This window comes from Rhineura floridana, chromosome 12 (genome assembly GCF_030035675.1).
Source record: "Rhineura floridana isolate rRhiFlo1 chromosome 12, rRhiFlo1.hap2, whole genome shotgun sequence".
Classification (NCBI taxonomy): Eukaryota; Metazoa; Chordata; class Lepidosauria; order Squamata; family Rhineuridae; genus Rhineura; species Rhineura floridana.
This window is the reverse complement of record NC_084491.1, coordinates 7,252,480-7,267,096: the sequence shown is the minus strand read 5'-3', so window position 1 is coordinate 7,267,096 and position 14,617 is coordinate 7,252,480. Positions and strand designations below refer to the sequence as shown.

Sequence of the window (14,617 nt, the reverse complement as noted above, 5' to 3'; positions counted from 1 at the left end):
TCTTTCAACAAGCCTTTTAGGTTGAGACCTATCCCAGTCTGCGTTAGAATTGCTTGTTAATATGTTTTTTTAAATAATGTTTTTAACCCTTTTTTAAAAGATGTTTTTAAAGCTTTTTTTAAAAAATGTTTTTAACGTTGTTTTGTTTTAATGTATTTTAAGGTCTGTTTTTGTGATGTTTTGGAGTGTTTTTGGCGCTTCTGTTTGCTGCCCTGGGCTCCTGCTGGGAGGAAGGGCGGGATATAAATCAAATAATAAAATAAAATAAATTGAAGTCAGAGCTTCTACAGCCGACAGCTACAGTTTTCTAAGAATGCAGCCCGTGCTGGTTTCAGGGCTTTCTAGGCAGCATTGAGCAAGCCATGCTCTCTCCCACCTACAATATGGGGGTAATACTGTCCAACCTCACAGAACTCTAGTAAGAGTTACCAGATGGCATATGGGAAATACTCTGAACACATGGCAGTGCTATGTTTGATGAGGGTGGAGGCAGGAGGGAGTGCGGTGCTTGAATCAGAGAGGCTAAACGGAATGTGTGAAGTAGGGCTGAAGATGGGTGTGGTTGAGGAGGTATAGCAGGGCGGGGAAGTCCTGAATGCCAGAAAGAGATGCCTAGAGGCAGTGGAGGCTGGTGGCTCCAAAGTCAGCAGGGAAATGAATCCGCTCCCGGTTAGTCTGAACTCTTAAGAAGCCTGTCCAAGGTGCTTTGCAGTTCGGAGTAAAACCCAGAGCGGAATCACTGCCCCTTGAAAGTGTATAGACTAAAACCCAGAGGGGATTCACTACTCCTGCTGACATCGGAGCCATCAGCTTCCACTGCCTATAGAGGGCCACATGTGGCCCCCAGACTTGAAGTTCCCCAGCCCTGATCAACAGCAGTTGTCAGGTGGCTGAGGGGTAGACCATATGGTACACACAGCTCCATCCACTCCTCACCCATTAGCATTTGCTGTCTGAGATTCCTGCCTCAGTTTACCACATGGTAGAGAGTGGAGTACTGCTGTTTCGTAAAACGTACAACTTTATAGCAGCAAACAGAATTGAATCCACAATCAATGGCTCAACTTCAGCCAAATATATCCATGCAGAAAGGAAAGTCTGGGTCCATATTTTATGTTGTACACTGCTTTGTTACATTTGCTGTCAAAGTGTGGCTTATAAATACTTAAACAAGTTAAAAATATTCAAGGTTTTCCACTTCCTCAGGCACACAGACCAGGCACCCACATCCAAAATAAGCCCTCTTCTTGCTAGGATCATTTGCAATCCTTTGGAACCGGATGTGCTCCATCAGCATCTGGCGTAAGCTTACAGCAAGGATGGGGAACTTGTGGTTTTCCAGAGGCTGTTGGACTTTGGCTCTTATCAGCCCCAGCAGATATGGCCAATGGTCAGGGATGATGGGAACTGTAGTCCAGAAACATCTAAAGGACCACAAGCTCCCCACCATAGAATCACTGGAGCTGGAAGGGGCCTATCAGGCCATCAAGCCCAACCCCTGCTCAATGCAGGAATCCAACTTAAAGCATCCCTGACAGGTGGCTGTCCAGCTGCCTCTAGAACGCCTCCAGTTTTGGAGAGCCCACCAGAGGCATTCGAGAGACAGCTGGACAGCCACCTGTTGGGGATGCTTTAAGCTGGATTCCTGCATTGAGCAGGGGGTTTATAGGAGAGCGAAGTTGGATGGCCTAAATGTTTGCCACCCAACTATCTGCCCCGGGGATGCTTCCCTCAGGTCAGGCAAAGGGAACCTCTGACCTGTGGGCCAAATTAGGCCAGGCACAGCTCCAAATTTGGCCTGTGATCCATTTTCCCCAAACAATGCCCACCTGCCATTGTACGTGATGTCAAGTGCGGGGCAAATGGAGACACGGCTGCCAAGGGACAGCTGAGACCCTTGACGTGCTCCCAGTGCTTGCTTGCTGTCGGCCCACAGAGCCGGGGGGTTCCACTGTGGAGCTGACGCCTGTCCAAAGCAGGGCTTGCTGGAAGGGCAAATACCGTATATTCTGGCGTATAAGACGACTGGGTGTATAAGACGACCCCCAACTTTTGAGAAGATTTTCCTGGGTTAAAAAGTTGTCTTATACGCCGGAATAACAGCCCCCCAACCACAGCCACAACACTTCAACCCGCTTGCCCCCATAGCAACCCGCCCCCAGCCGCAAGAAAGACCCTGATCCCCGTTTAAAAAGCCAGTGTCCCTCTCCCCTTTCTTCCCTGAGTGGCCAGCGCCCCCTCGCCCCATAGCCCGCACCGACCTTTGCCCACCAAGAAGTGGATGTCGCTGAGCACCTCGTTCTTGAAGAGGAAGGCGAAGCGCTCCTGCACCGTCGGCTTCGTCGCCTGCCAGTTGTAGGCCAGCTCCCGCGGCGCCAGCAGGCTGGAGGCGGCAGCGGCCGCCGAGGAGGAAGCCGCAGGGGCAGCTGTCGGCAGCGGGTTCCCGCCTCCGCCGCCTCCCGCTGCTGCTGCAGCCGCCCAGTGGTTGTGCGTCAGCGGAGGCGCCGTCGCGGCCTGCGGCGGGGAGAGCAGCAAAAGCGGCCCGCCGTTGGCCGCCCGAGGAGGAGCAGCCGCCGCGGCCCCGTCGCTCGCCTGAGCAGCTGCGGGCGGAGGAGGAGCAGCAGCAGCGGCGGGAGGCGGCGCAGGCGAGGCTGCCACGGAGGAGAAGGATGCGGGGAGGCTGCTGCTGCTGCTGCTCCCCACCCCAGCCGCCATTTTGCAGCGGAGGAGGCCGCGCAGGAGATGGCGGGGACAGAGGAGCAATGGGGATTCCCCTCAGGGGAGGGGACGCCGGGCCAGGCTGCAAGCAGGAGAAATACTATATTCCGGCGTATAAGACGACACCCGGCGTATAAGACGACCCCCAACTTTTGTGAAAAATTTCCTGGGTTAAAAAGTCGTCTTATACGCCGGAATATACGGTACCCCTTTGCATCACCGACTTAAATTAAAGCCGGCAATGCAAAGGATTTTCCTTTGCAGGCAAGGCTCAAGCTGCATCCGCCAATGAAAAGTGTGGCTCCCCTCTCCTGTCATAATGGCCTATAGGAGGTCGGGGGGAGTCAGAAACTAGCCCACTGGCCGGATCCTGCTCCCCACTCCGGCCTTCTTTCAGTGTTCGCTGGCTTCCAGGAGAAAGAGGGGGAGGGAAGCAACCAAAGAAAGTTGGTCATCTTGAGAACAATATTTTGCGTAATCCCCACGACCAAAATCAAAGGCCTCACCTCCTCTCTTAGGCCAGGACACCCGCTGGCTTTGTTATTGCTGGGAAGACACTGAGAGTGTTCTCGTGACGCAGGTCATGTACAAGCTACACAAGGCCAGATTATATCATGCTAGTTTCTACAGGGAGAGGATAGAAAAGGGCCTGGAAGTAGTGGAAGGTGTCTGTGTGCGTGTGGGGCAAAATCTCTAAGAGACGGGGGTCAGCCATTCTTGGCTGGCCTTGCTGGGAGAAGCCAAAAATTGTAGTTTTCAGCATCCCCCATCCCCCTCCTCTCACACAAAGCCCCTTACCCCTGCATGGAAAGCACGTCAGTTTGGTTTCCGCTGCTTTAAAGTGCTCCCAATGCCTTTGCATTGAAGATCCTAAAACTCTCCTTGTGGCTTTTCCCAAGGGAAGGGATGGTGAGGAGAGCAGCCAGTTGGGCACAGATACTGGGAGATGAATGCAGCAACCCTCACTTCTCCAGAGAGATAGGCTAGCAGGGAGCATGACAGGTTGGAGGAAAGGTGCACAGAATACTTTTCAACATTGTCATCCAACCTCCTGCCTGCTTTTCTCCTCTGGAGCACCAAAGGCTGGTAACAGTGGACCAAGTTCAAGGTTTTGGTACTAATATATAAGTTCCCATGCCAGGTTACTTGAGAGACCACCTTATCCCTTGTACAACTAGGTTTTTCTCTCTCTCCTTAAAGTCCACAAAATATCAGAGCTCACTCCAAAACAACCTGGAGAAGTGCAGCAGCTGTTCCCGTTTTGTAGAACAACATCCCTGCTGAGATACAACTCTACTTGTCCTTCCTGGAAACAATTAAATTGATATTTGTGCTGGCTGGGGCCAATGGGAGTAGCAGTCCAAAACATCTGGAGGGCACTAGGTTGGCAAAGACTGAGCTAGATGTTTCAGCAATGCTGCAAACTGTGGGACTTTACAAGCTCTTTATGGTACATATGTTCAAATGATAACAACCACATGAAGCGCAAATGGGGTTCAAAAGCTAGCAATGCTCTTTAGATAGCTTTTTTATTGGGCCAGCTATTATCATTTTACTGAGTTCTTGTTCTGTTGGACCAACAAACCCACTCTGATAAGGCTCACAAAGCACAGAGGCTCTCTGAAGCACCAAGATCAAAACTTACTTGCATAAAAAGCTGCCTTATACCAGGTCAGATTATTTACCCAGTTGGCCCAGTACTGACCACTCTGGCTGGCGGCAGCAGCAGCAGGCAGAGAAGGGTCTTTCTTGTTACCTACTACCTGGAAGTGCCAGGGATTGAACTGGGACTTTCTGCATGCTAAGAATTTCCTCTATCACTGAACTATGGTCCTCACTTGGAAAAGTCACCCACATCATGAGCTGGAAAGGTACCAGCATTCCTGCAAGGAGGCCAAGACAAGCCCCCTAACACAATGCATCCTGGAGTCAGACCACTGATCCATCTAGCTTAGTACTGTTTTCAGACTTTCTGCTTTCCACATTGACTTGTCTGCCAAAGAACCCCCAGGTATTTACTATGGAACCACAGCTTGCTGGAGAGTTGTCTGAGAGACATGCACAGTCCTTGCAGGGCATTGATTGTACCTGTTGGGTCTCATTGTCGCTCTGTGAGAACTGAGGCTGTGCCCTAGCTCACACTCAGCACTTTCTGTGCACTGGAGAAGACTGGTAACAGACAGGCAAGCTAGGAAGTTTATTTGCCATTATTGAGCGGGAGGCGGCGGATGCGGGAACCCGCTGCCGACAGCTGCCCCTGCAGCTGCTGCTGCCGCCGCCCAGTGGTTGTGCGTCAGCGGAGGCGCCGGCGCGGCCTGCAGCGAGGAGAGCAGCAAAAGCGGCCCGCCGTTGGCCGCCCGAGGAGGAGCAGCCGCCGCGGCCCCGTCGCTCGCCTGAGCAGCTGCGGGCGGAGGAGCAGCAGCAGCGGCGGGAGGCGGCGCAGGCGAGGCTGCCACGGAGGAGAAGGATGCGGGGAGGCTGCTGCTGCTCCCCACCCCGGCCGCCATTTTGCAGTGGAGGCGGCCGAGCAGGAGATGGCGGGGACGGAGGAGCAATGGGGATTCCCCTCAGGGGAGGGGACGCCTGGCCAGGCTGCAAGCAGGAGAAATACTATATTCCGGCGTATAAGACGACACCCGGCGTATAAGACGACACCCAACTTTTGTGAAAAATTTCCTGGGTTAAAAAGTCATCTTATACGCCAGAATATACGGTACCCCTTTGCATCACCGACTTAAATTAAAGCCGGCAATGCAAAGGATTTTCCTTTGCAGGCAAGGCTCAAGCTGCATCCGCCAATGAAAAGTGTGGCTCCCCTCTCCTGTCATAATGGCCTATAGGAGGTCGGGGGGAGTCAGAAACTAGCCCACTGGCCGGATCCTGCTCCCCACTCCGGCCTTCTTTCAGTGTTCGCTGGCTTCCAGGAGAAAGAGGGGGAGGGAAGCAACCAAAGAAAGTTGGTTATCTTGAGAACAATATTTTGCGTAATCCCCACGACCAAAATCAAAGGCCTCACCTCCTCTCTTAGGCCAGGACACCCGCTGGCTTTGTTATTGCTGGGAAGACACTGAGAGTGTTCTCGTGACGCAGGTCATGTACAAGCTACACAAGGCCAGATTATATCATGCTAGTTTCTACAGGGAGAGGATAGAAAAGGGCCTGGAAGTAGTGGAAGGTGTCTGTGTGCGTGTGGGGCAAAGGGGGGGGTGGCTCCTTGGGCAAAAACAAATTTTTACAGAGCTGGAGCAATTTTCTAGAGGCAATGAAGAGCGAGCCATTTGGTATTCTGTCTGTGCACAACACTGCACAAAAATCTGGGTTCCTAACAATAACAGCTTCCAGTTCTTTAAAAAAAACAGGAGGGAACAATTTACTAGTCCTCATGAACTGCAAAGATGCATCTGAAGATGTGCAGACAGTATCTGCAAATGCTTCATGTGTCTATTGCAGGACCACATACCAGTGGGCAGGTCCCTCCCTCCCTCTCAAACCCCTTTCACTACCTCCCAAAACTTTCTCCCCACCCAGCAGGAGCTGCATCCTTATCCTTCCTTCTCTCACTCCATCCATTTTGGCTCCCCACCACCTGCATGACATTAGGTCAAGTGTATTCTTCCCCTACACCTAGCCTATTGGGTTGGGATGCCTTTGGTATATATGGTTACCCCTCTCACCAAGGCTTTCATAAGCAGGGCTGGTGTGTACTCTAGACCAGTGTTTCCCAGCCTGCGGGTCTCAACATGCAAGTGGGTTTTTAAGTAAACCCAAAGTATCCTGCAACCACATGGTTGATGTGGTTACATTCCTGTAAATAAAACTGTGAAAAACTTGCAATTACAATAAATATTTCAACAAATTCCACATTAATAGGGCCGTTAAGTAGATTTTTGCTTGGATGCCTCGAGCAATGATTACAAGAGTAGACAAACTTGCAGTTAAAATGCATGAAACTGATGGCTGCCAAAGACCTAAGGTCCACAATCCATGAGACAATAAATCAATAGGTCAGCATACCAAGTAAATTTGACTTGTGGGTCACCACACCAAGAAGGTTGAGAATCTCTGCTCTACGCTACAACTCTGCACTTACACACCCCAAATACTGTGTTGAGAGATGCCGGATTCTGGGCCTTGTAATAATGAAAACCAAGCAATCTTCTTTGCATTCTTATTGTGCATAATTTCTTGCAGAGGTGAGCCAACTTTGGAGGGCAAACTTTGTTTTTACTAGAACTCTGATGTTTACCAGCTGGAGCCAAGTGCAAAACAGTGACTAGGGTTGAAGCTAGATGCAAAATGGCAGGGCAAGGGCAGAGATAATTACCTAGTACACTCCATAAGCCACCCAAAGGATGGCTTGCACAGTCAAGTCCAAACTTAGGTACGAGTTATTCTAGATCAGGGATTCCACATAATAAAACTCTAAGTCTGCCCAGCAGAACTACAGAAGGGCCTGCTCGAAAGTTGAGCCCTGCTGGATCAGACCAAAGTCTGGTCCAGCACCCTGTTCTCACAGATGCCCCAATGGGGCGTCCACAAGCACAGCCTGAGCACTGCAGCACTCTCCCCACTTGCAATTCCTAGAAACTAAAATTCAGAACGCACGCTGCCTCTGACATTGGAGATTATACATAGTCATCATGACTACTAGCCACTGGTAGCCTTCTCTTCCATGGAATTGTCTAACTCCTTTTTAAAGCTATCCAAGGCCCCATCTGCCCTATACATTTAAATGACTTTAAACAGTCATGGCTTCCCCCAAAGAATCCTGGGAACTGTAGTTCGTTAAGGGTGCTAAGAGTTATTAGGGACCCTCGTTTCACTCACAGAGCTCCCTTAACAAACTACAGTTCCAAGGATTCTTTGGGGGAAGAAGCTATGACTGTTTAAAGTGGTGTAATACTGTCTTAAATGTATAGTGCAGATGAGGCCCACATTGGTGGCCCTCACTATATCAAGGGGCAGAAAATCCCAGAGTGTAACATCTTGCCCAATGAAGAGCTCTAGAGAACTCAAAAAACTCAGAATCATAAAACAGCAGAGTTGGAAGGGGCCAATAAGTCCACTGAGTCCAACCCACTGCTCAATGCAAGAATCCAAGTGAAAGCATATCCACCATATGGCCATCCAGCTGCCTCTTGAATGCCTCCAGTGTTGAAAAGCCCACCACCTCCCTAGATAACTGGTTGCCATATTTTTGAGCTTTTTGACTGGTCCTAATAAAGGTATTATTCAACTGTGAAGTTTTTCAATATTTTACAGCCGAGGAACATCAAGGCTGAGAGATAAGCAATTAGCACAAGGCCAACCATGCTGAACAGTCCTTTTGTGTACTTAACCATTTTATTTGCTACTGTTAAAACGAATAGGAATCAGAACCCCTTGCTGATCAACTGCAAATCTCTAAGAGACGGGGGTCAGCCATTCTTGGCTGGCCTTGCTGGGAGAAGCCAAAAATTGTAGTTTTCAGCATCCCCCATCCCCCTCCTCTCACACAAAGCCCCTTACCCCTGCATGGAAAGCACGTCAGTTTGGTTTCCGCTGCTTTAAAGTGCTCCCAATGCCTTTGCATTGAAGATCCTAAAACTCTCCTTGTGGCTTTTCCCAAGGGAAGGGATGGTGAGGAGAGCAGCCAGTTGGGCACAGATACTGGGAGATGAATGCAGCAACCCTCACTTCTCCAGAGAGATAGGCTAGCAGGGAGCATGACAGGTTGGAGGAAAGGTGCACAGAATACTTTTCAACATTGTCATCCAACCTCCTGCCTGCTTTTCTCCTCTGGAGCACCAAAGGCTGGTAACAGTGGACCAAGTTCAAGGTTTTGGTACTAATATATAAGTTCCCATGCCAGGTTACTTGAGAGACCACCTTATCCCTTGTACAACCAGGTTTTTCTCTCTCTCCTTAAAGTCCACAAAATATCAGAGCTCACTCCAAAACAACCTGGAGAAGTGCAGCAGCTGTTCCCGTTTTGTAGAACAACATCCCTGCTGAGATACAACTCTACTTGTCCTTCCTGGAAACAATTAAATTGATATTTGTGCTGGCTGGGGCCAATGGGAGTAGCAGTCCAAAACATCTGGAGGGCACTAGGTTGGCAAAGACTGAGCTAGATGTTTCAGCAATGCTGCAAACTGTGGGACTTTACAAGCTCTTTATGGTACATATGTTCAAATGATAACAACCACATGAAGCGCAAATGGGGTTCAAAAGCTAGCAATGCTCTTTAGATAGCTTTTTTATTGGGCCAGCTATTATCATTTTACTGAGTTCTTGTTCTGTTGGACCAACAAACCCACTCTGATAAGGCTCACAAAGCACAGAGGCTCTCTGAAGCACCAAGATCAAAACTTACTTGCATAAAAAGCTACCTTATACCAGGTCAGATTATTTACCCAGTTGGCCCAGTACTGACCACTCTGGCTGGCGGCAGCAGCAGCAGGCAGAGAAGGGTCTTTCTTGTTACCTACTACCTGGAAGTGCCAGGGATTGAACTGGGACTTTCTGCATGCTAAGAATTTCCTCTATCACTGAACTATGGTCCTCACTTGGAAAAGTCACCCACATCATGAGCTGGAAAGGTACCAGCATTCCTGCAAGGAGGCCAAGACAAGCCCCCTAACACAATGCATCCTGGAGTCAGACCACTGATCCATCTAGCTTAGTACTGTTTTCAGACTTTCTGCTTTCCACATTGACTTGTCTGCCAAAGAACCCCCAGGTATTTACTATGGAACCACAGCTTGCTGGAGAGTTGTCTGAGAGACATGCACAGTCCTTGCAGGGCATTGATTGTACCTGTTGGGCCTCATTGTCGCTCTGTGGGAACTGAGGCTGTGCCCTAGCTCACACTCAGCACTTTCTGTGCACTGGAGAAGACTGGTAACAGACAGGCAAGCTAGGAAGTTTATTTGCCATTATTGAGCTTCCTGTGCAATAACCCTGGATAAGCTTCTACGACAGGGTTGAGAACCCGACGGTCCTTCAGATGTTGTTAAGACTCCAACTCCCATCAGCCTCAGCCAGCATGGCCTATGGCCAGGGATGATGGGAGCTGGAGTCCGGGCATGAAGAGCCTGTGACCCTCCAGATGATGCTGGACTACAAGTCACATCATCCCCGATCATGGGCCATGTTGGCTAATGGAAGTAGGGTCCAACAACATCTGGAAGGCCACAGGTTTCTCATGCCTGTTTTAAGAAAACTGGGGCTCCATGGTACATAGGTTGAAAGCCAATTGTCTATTCTAATGGCAGCAGCTCACCAGAATCTCAGGCAGACATGCAAAGCATGTGGTCTAGCTGGGGGGGGGGGGTGTCTTTTACCTCTCTTGAACTCCTCCAGCACAGCATCCAACTTGGTGTCATTGAAGACAAAATGGAGCGGGTGATTGTAGAATTTGATGATGGTGCTGAGAGGGGTACAGTCGTCGGGATCCACCAGGGCTAGGTCCTTGACATAAAGCATGTCCACCAGGTTGGTGCGCTCGTCTTCATAGACAGGGATGCGGGTGTAGCCACTTTGCATGATCATGGACATGTTGTTGAAGTCCAGCACAGCACTGGCGTTGAGCATGAAACACTCACCCAGCGGCGTCAGGACATCCTCCACGGTTTTGTTGCGCAGGGCACTCTTGCTGAACTCCTCCCGCACAAACTCGTTGTAGGGGTCACTGTTGCGCACCATATCCAGGATCTTCTCCCGCAGGAGGCACGTGCTGGTGTCATGCTGCAAGGCCAGTTCCAGCACCTTGCTGAGCGGTAGTGAAATGGGGAAAGTGAGCAGCATGAAGAGCTGGGTGAGCCAGAGCCCACGCGGGGCCAGCAAGAGCCCCCACCGTGAACTGATGGCAAAGGGCAGGACCTCCGCCAGCAGGAAGACCAAACCTGCTACTCCCAGGATAGCAGGCGCCAACATCTCCACAGCTCTATAGAACAGCACGGCCAAGGCAGCATTGGCCAAGGAGCTCAACAGCAGGAGCGAGCACAGAACAAACGTCCCACGTTGCCTAACTGGTTCCAGCGCTTTGGAAGCCTCTCGCTCCGACTCTGAGCCACAGTCCCGCAACACGTACAGTTCCACTGGATCCAGCCACAACGTGCTGAGCTGCAAGGTACGAAGCAAAGCCAAGAGGGCCAGCAGCAAGGCCACAAGGGTGCCCAGAAGCCAGGGGGCCAAAGGAGGTGGCAAGGCCACGGCTGCCACTCTCCCACCCCCACCTTCATCCTCTGTCACCAAGATAGCATCCCCAGGGGCAGCTGGAGCCCACTGGTGTCCAGGCCCTGCTGGGCTGCAGAGCCGGTACTGGCCTTGGGTGCCCCCAGGGGCCACTTTCACGGTCACCAGCGCAGCATGCTCCCCAACAGCCAGGACATCGTGAGGAAGGACTTTGGGAGCCCCAGCAGGGGAGGGCGTGGAGTGAGGGCCACCTCTAGGCACCATGCAGGAGGTCTCCACTGGCACAAAGGCCACCCAGGGCCAGCTGTGGTTGCTGAGGCCAGTGCCGTAGAGGCGCAGGCGGAAAGTGGCTCCTGGGGTGGCCCGGATAAGGCCCCCAGTGGCTGAGGCCCCCTCCTCCAGGCGGAAGCCCATCACCTTGGGGACAGGCAGCCCGGGTTCCTGGGATGCCCTGGCCTCGGCTTTTGGGGCTCCCGTGGGGACCTTGCTCGCTGGAGCCTCTCCTTGTACGGCTGCGCAGCCCAGCCACAAAGCTGCAAGAGCAGCCGCCGCAGCCCAGCCACAAAACAGCGCCAGCCAGCTGCAATTGCCCACCATTGCTGGACCCAGCAGAGGAGCTGCAGCTACAGCAGCCAAAGGCAGCTACTAGGGGGAGTGGACTGGGCGAGGGGAAGGTCAGCTGACTCCCCTTGGGGCGCCGCCGAACCTGCCTGCGGGCGCCTAGGCCAATGCAAACGAGGGGCCAGCAGAGCTCAGCCAATGGGCATGGCCGAGGGCGTGGTCCAGAAGGGGGAACAAGGAGCAAGTTCGGTGGCACCGTGTTATAAACAAGGCGGAGGGGAGGGGGAGAAGAGGGAGGAAAGCTGCGATTTAAAGGGGCCGCGGCCCTCCATTCTGCAGGCCCGGATTAAACGCTCCCTTCCCCGTTCCCTCCAGCGGCCCTGACCCCCGAGGAAACATGCAAACGGAATGTAGGTGCACGGCTTCAGCCCTGTGCATACGTGTTCGGGAGCAAACCCCATTAGAACTCAATGGTGTTTACTCCCAAGTAAACATGCAAACAGGATCTTAATGCACGGGAGGTTCTCCCCCCGCCCGCATCATTCCCCATGCAAAACTTGGGGGGGGGGCACCCTCATTCCTATGCGGCTGGAACCTATCTTCATGCTTACTCGGGAGTAGAGCCCCTATGCCTCATTCTGTCTAATGGTAAGGGCTGACCCTGCCCAAAGGAGATTCCAAGTTCCCCCCAAAGATCTGCTACCTCAGTTAGAGCAGAGGGTCCCAATATTTTGTCCCCACAGACCACTTGAAAATTGCTGAGGCTCTTGGAGGACTGCTTAATGATTTTTCTGTCTGTTGTTAATAGCAGTTGTAATGCTCTGCTAGATGCTATATGATTTTTAATTTGTATTTTTACAGACACAGTGCAGACCACCTGAAGGGAACTTGCAGACCGCTGGCTGCCCATGGAGTACAGTTTGGGAACCCCTGAACTAGTGATACTAAGCAATACTCTCTCATAACACTTGAACTTGTGGACATCCAATGAAGCTGGAAGCTGGAAGCTGGAAGATTCAGGACAGACAAAAGGAAGTACTTCTTTACACAGCACATAGAATTTGCTCCCACAGGAGGCTGTGATGGCCACCGGCTTGGATGGAGAATAAGGCTATCAGTGGCTACTAGCCAGGATATGCTCTGCCTCCACAGACGGGGGCAGTACAGTGTGCTTCTGAATACCAGTTGCTGGAAACCGCAGGAGGAGAGAGTGCTCTTGCACTCAGGTCCTACTTGCAGGCTTCCTAAAGGCCTTATAGGCCCCTTCCAACTCTACTATGATTCTATGATCTGGTTGGCCACTGTGAGAACAGGATGCTGGGCTTAGATGGGCCTCCACAGCACAATCTTGGATGGTATTGGATGGACTCAGTTTATTATTTTTGTGTTTAATTTTTCTTATGCTGAATAAGCTCAGTAAACATTCATAAACATCACATTTGACATATAAATATACAAAACAGATTTGAATGTGTGCAACTCCCAATACAAAAAATTCCCTGGAAGCTGGTCTAGCTGGGCCATTGGCCTGATCCACAGGGTCTTTTTATGTTCTTAAAGAACTTGGGGCCTTCTGCATGTAAAGGAGGTGCTCTACTACTGAACTATGGTCCCTCTCCTCAAAACAACATCTGAAGGTGACGTCTATCAAGTCAGAGCACAGCTCCATCCAGTGCACTTCTCTCTACTCTTGCCTGTCAGCAGCTCTTCAACGTATCAGGCAAGGGTCTTCTGGCAGGCCTAATGAATGAGATTCTTTTCACTGGAGGTGCTGGATCTAAGGTTTGCTGTACACAAAGCCTGTGTTCAGGCATGGAAATAGAGGCCCTCCCCAAATACATGTCAAGCAAGATCTGGGACACGCACAAGCCTGAGCCAAAAGCACCAGGCCAGATAAGCATCCCTGCTAAGTGGATATATTATTTTTATATATTTATCTAAAAGTATTTTTACCCCACTCTTCTGGCAAAAAAGGCTCCTGGTGTGGCTTACTGAGATCAGTAATAAGACAGGTCCTGTCCTCAGGCTTGCAATCTAAAAGACACAACATAAAAGGAAAACAGATTGGAGAAGGAAGAAGAAAAAAGCAAATCAGGTGCTAGTTCTTATTTACAAAGTTCTTCTAATGACCAGCTGGAATGGAAAGAGTGCAAGGAGAGGAGCCAAATGTTGCTGGTCTCACAGCAGAGCAGATGGAGTGGCCCTGCTTCCCATCTCTCCCTCACTGCAACCTGATGAATCGCTGTTGCTGGATGATGGATGAGGGAGAGGAAAAGCCTGATGGAGTTGGCTTCTCAGCAGAGCCAACAGATTGGCCCTGCCTCTTTCTCTTCCTCTGTTGCAGGGCCAAACTAGATAAGTCACACTTAACAACAGGGTTTTCAAAAGCAGACTGCAGTAGGCATGAGGGGTGTGCATTTCGGTGGCTTCAACCCCTTGCATCCCATTGCAGTCTCAATACTGATGGTGGTCCCCACACTTACAATTTGCAGAGGGGGAGGTCCCGTTCGCCCCTTTAACTGGAGATGCAGTGGAGCAGGGCCCTTTTTGCTTGCAGTGCCTGCCAATTGTAGGACTTGAGGGGGCATACAGCAAGGGACCCTCTTAACCTGGAAGGGGATGCCATGCAATATTGCCCAATATTGCTACCCTCTAAAGCTGACCATACAAGCTTACTCTTCTCTTCCTCATCCTTTAAGCAAAAGGGAATAAGCCAGGACAGCTCTGGAGCCTAAAGGTTCCCCCTCCAAAAGATAATGCGAGTCTTGCACCACAGCTGAGAAATCACCCTAAATAACCACAATAGAAATTCCACACTGTAGGAAGCCAATAGTGTTTTCATTGTTATCATGCGCCACTGCCCCCTTGTGGGAAAGCCAGGAACTTAGCCACCCTCAATTTCCGCCAGACTGCTCTCCAAAAGAAGCGGCAAAGGGATCATTCTTAGGAAGACAAGAAACTGCCGTACACCACATGACTATTTGGCTAGCTTGGCCAGTATTGTGTATTCTCGGTCTTCTCAAACTGTGGCCCATGAGCTTCATTCAGGTCGTCCGTGGCCTATCTGGATTTGTGGCTGAAAATGGGAGACGGCAGATCCATCGCGTTAAATATCCACACTAATTTTTAATTGTATTTCTATTGCTTCTTTTATTTCTTA

At 50.7% G+C, this 14,617-nt stretch overlaps 1 protein-coding gene across 4 annotated transcripts in view; it reads right to left on the bottom strand.

Moving 5' to 3' along the window:
* CNNM3 (cyclin and CBS domain divalent metal cation transport mediator 3) overlaps nucleotides 1–11,675 on the bottom strand; it is a 48,153-nt gene extending 36,478 nt beyond the window's left edge. For all 4 annotated transcript variants that reach the window (XR_009758741.1, XM_061593209.1, XM_061593208.1 and 1 more), the window contains exon 1: nucleotides 10,044–11,675. Coding sequence is in view for 3 of the 4 variants with exons in the window: in XM_061593209.1 (XP_061449193.1) it covers nucleotides 10,044–11,493 (1,450 nt within the window). In the remaining variant the exon portion in view is untranslated. The remainder of the gene's footprint in view (nucleotides 1–10,043) is intronic.
* Nucleotides 11,676–14,617: the final 2,942 nt, after the last annotated feature.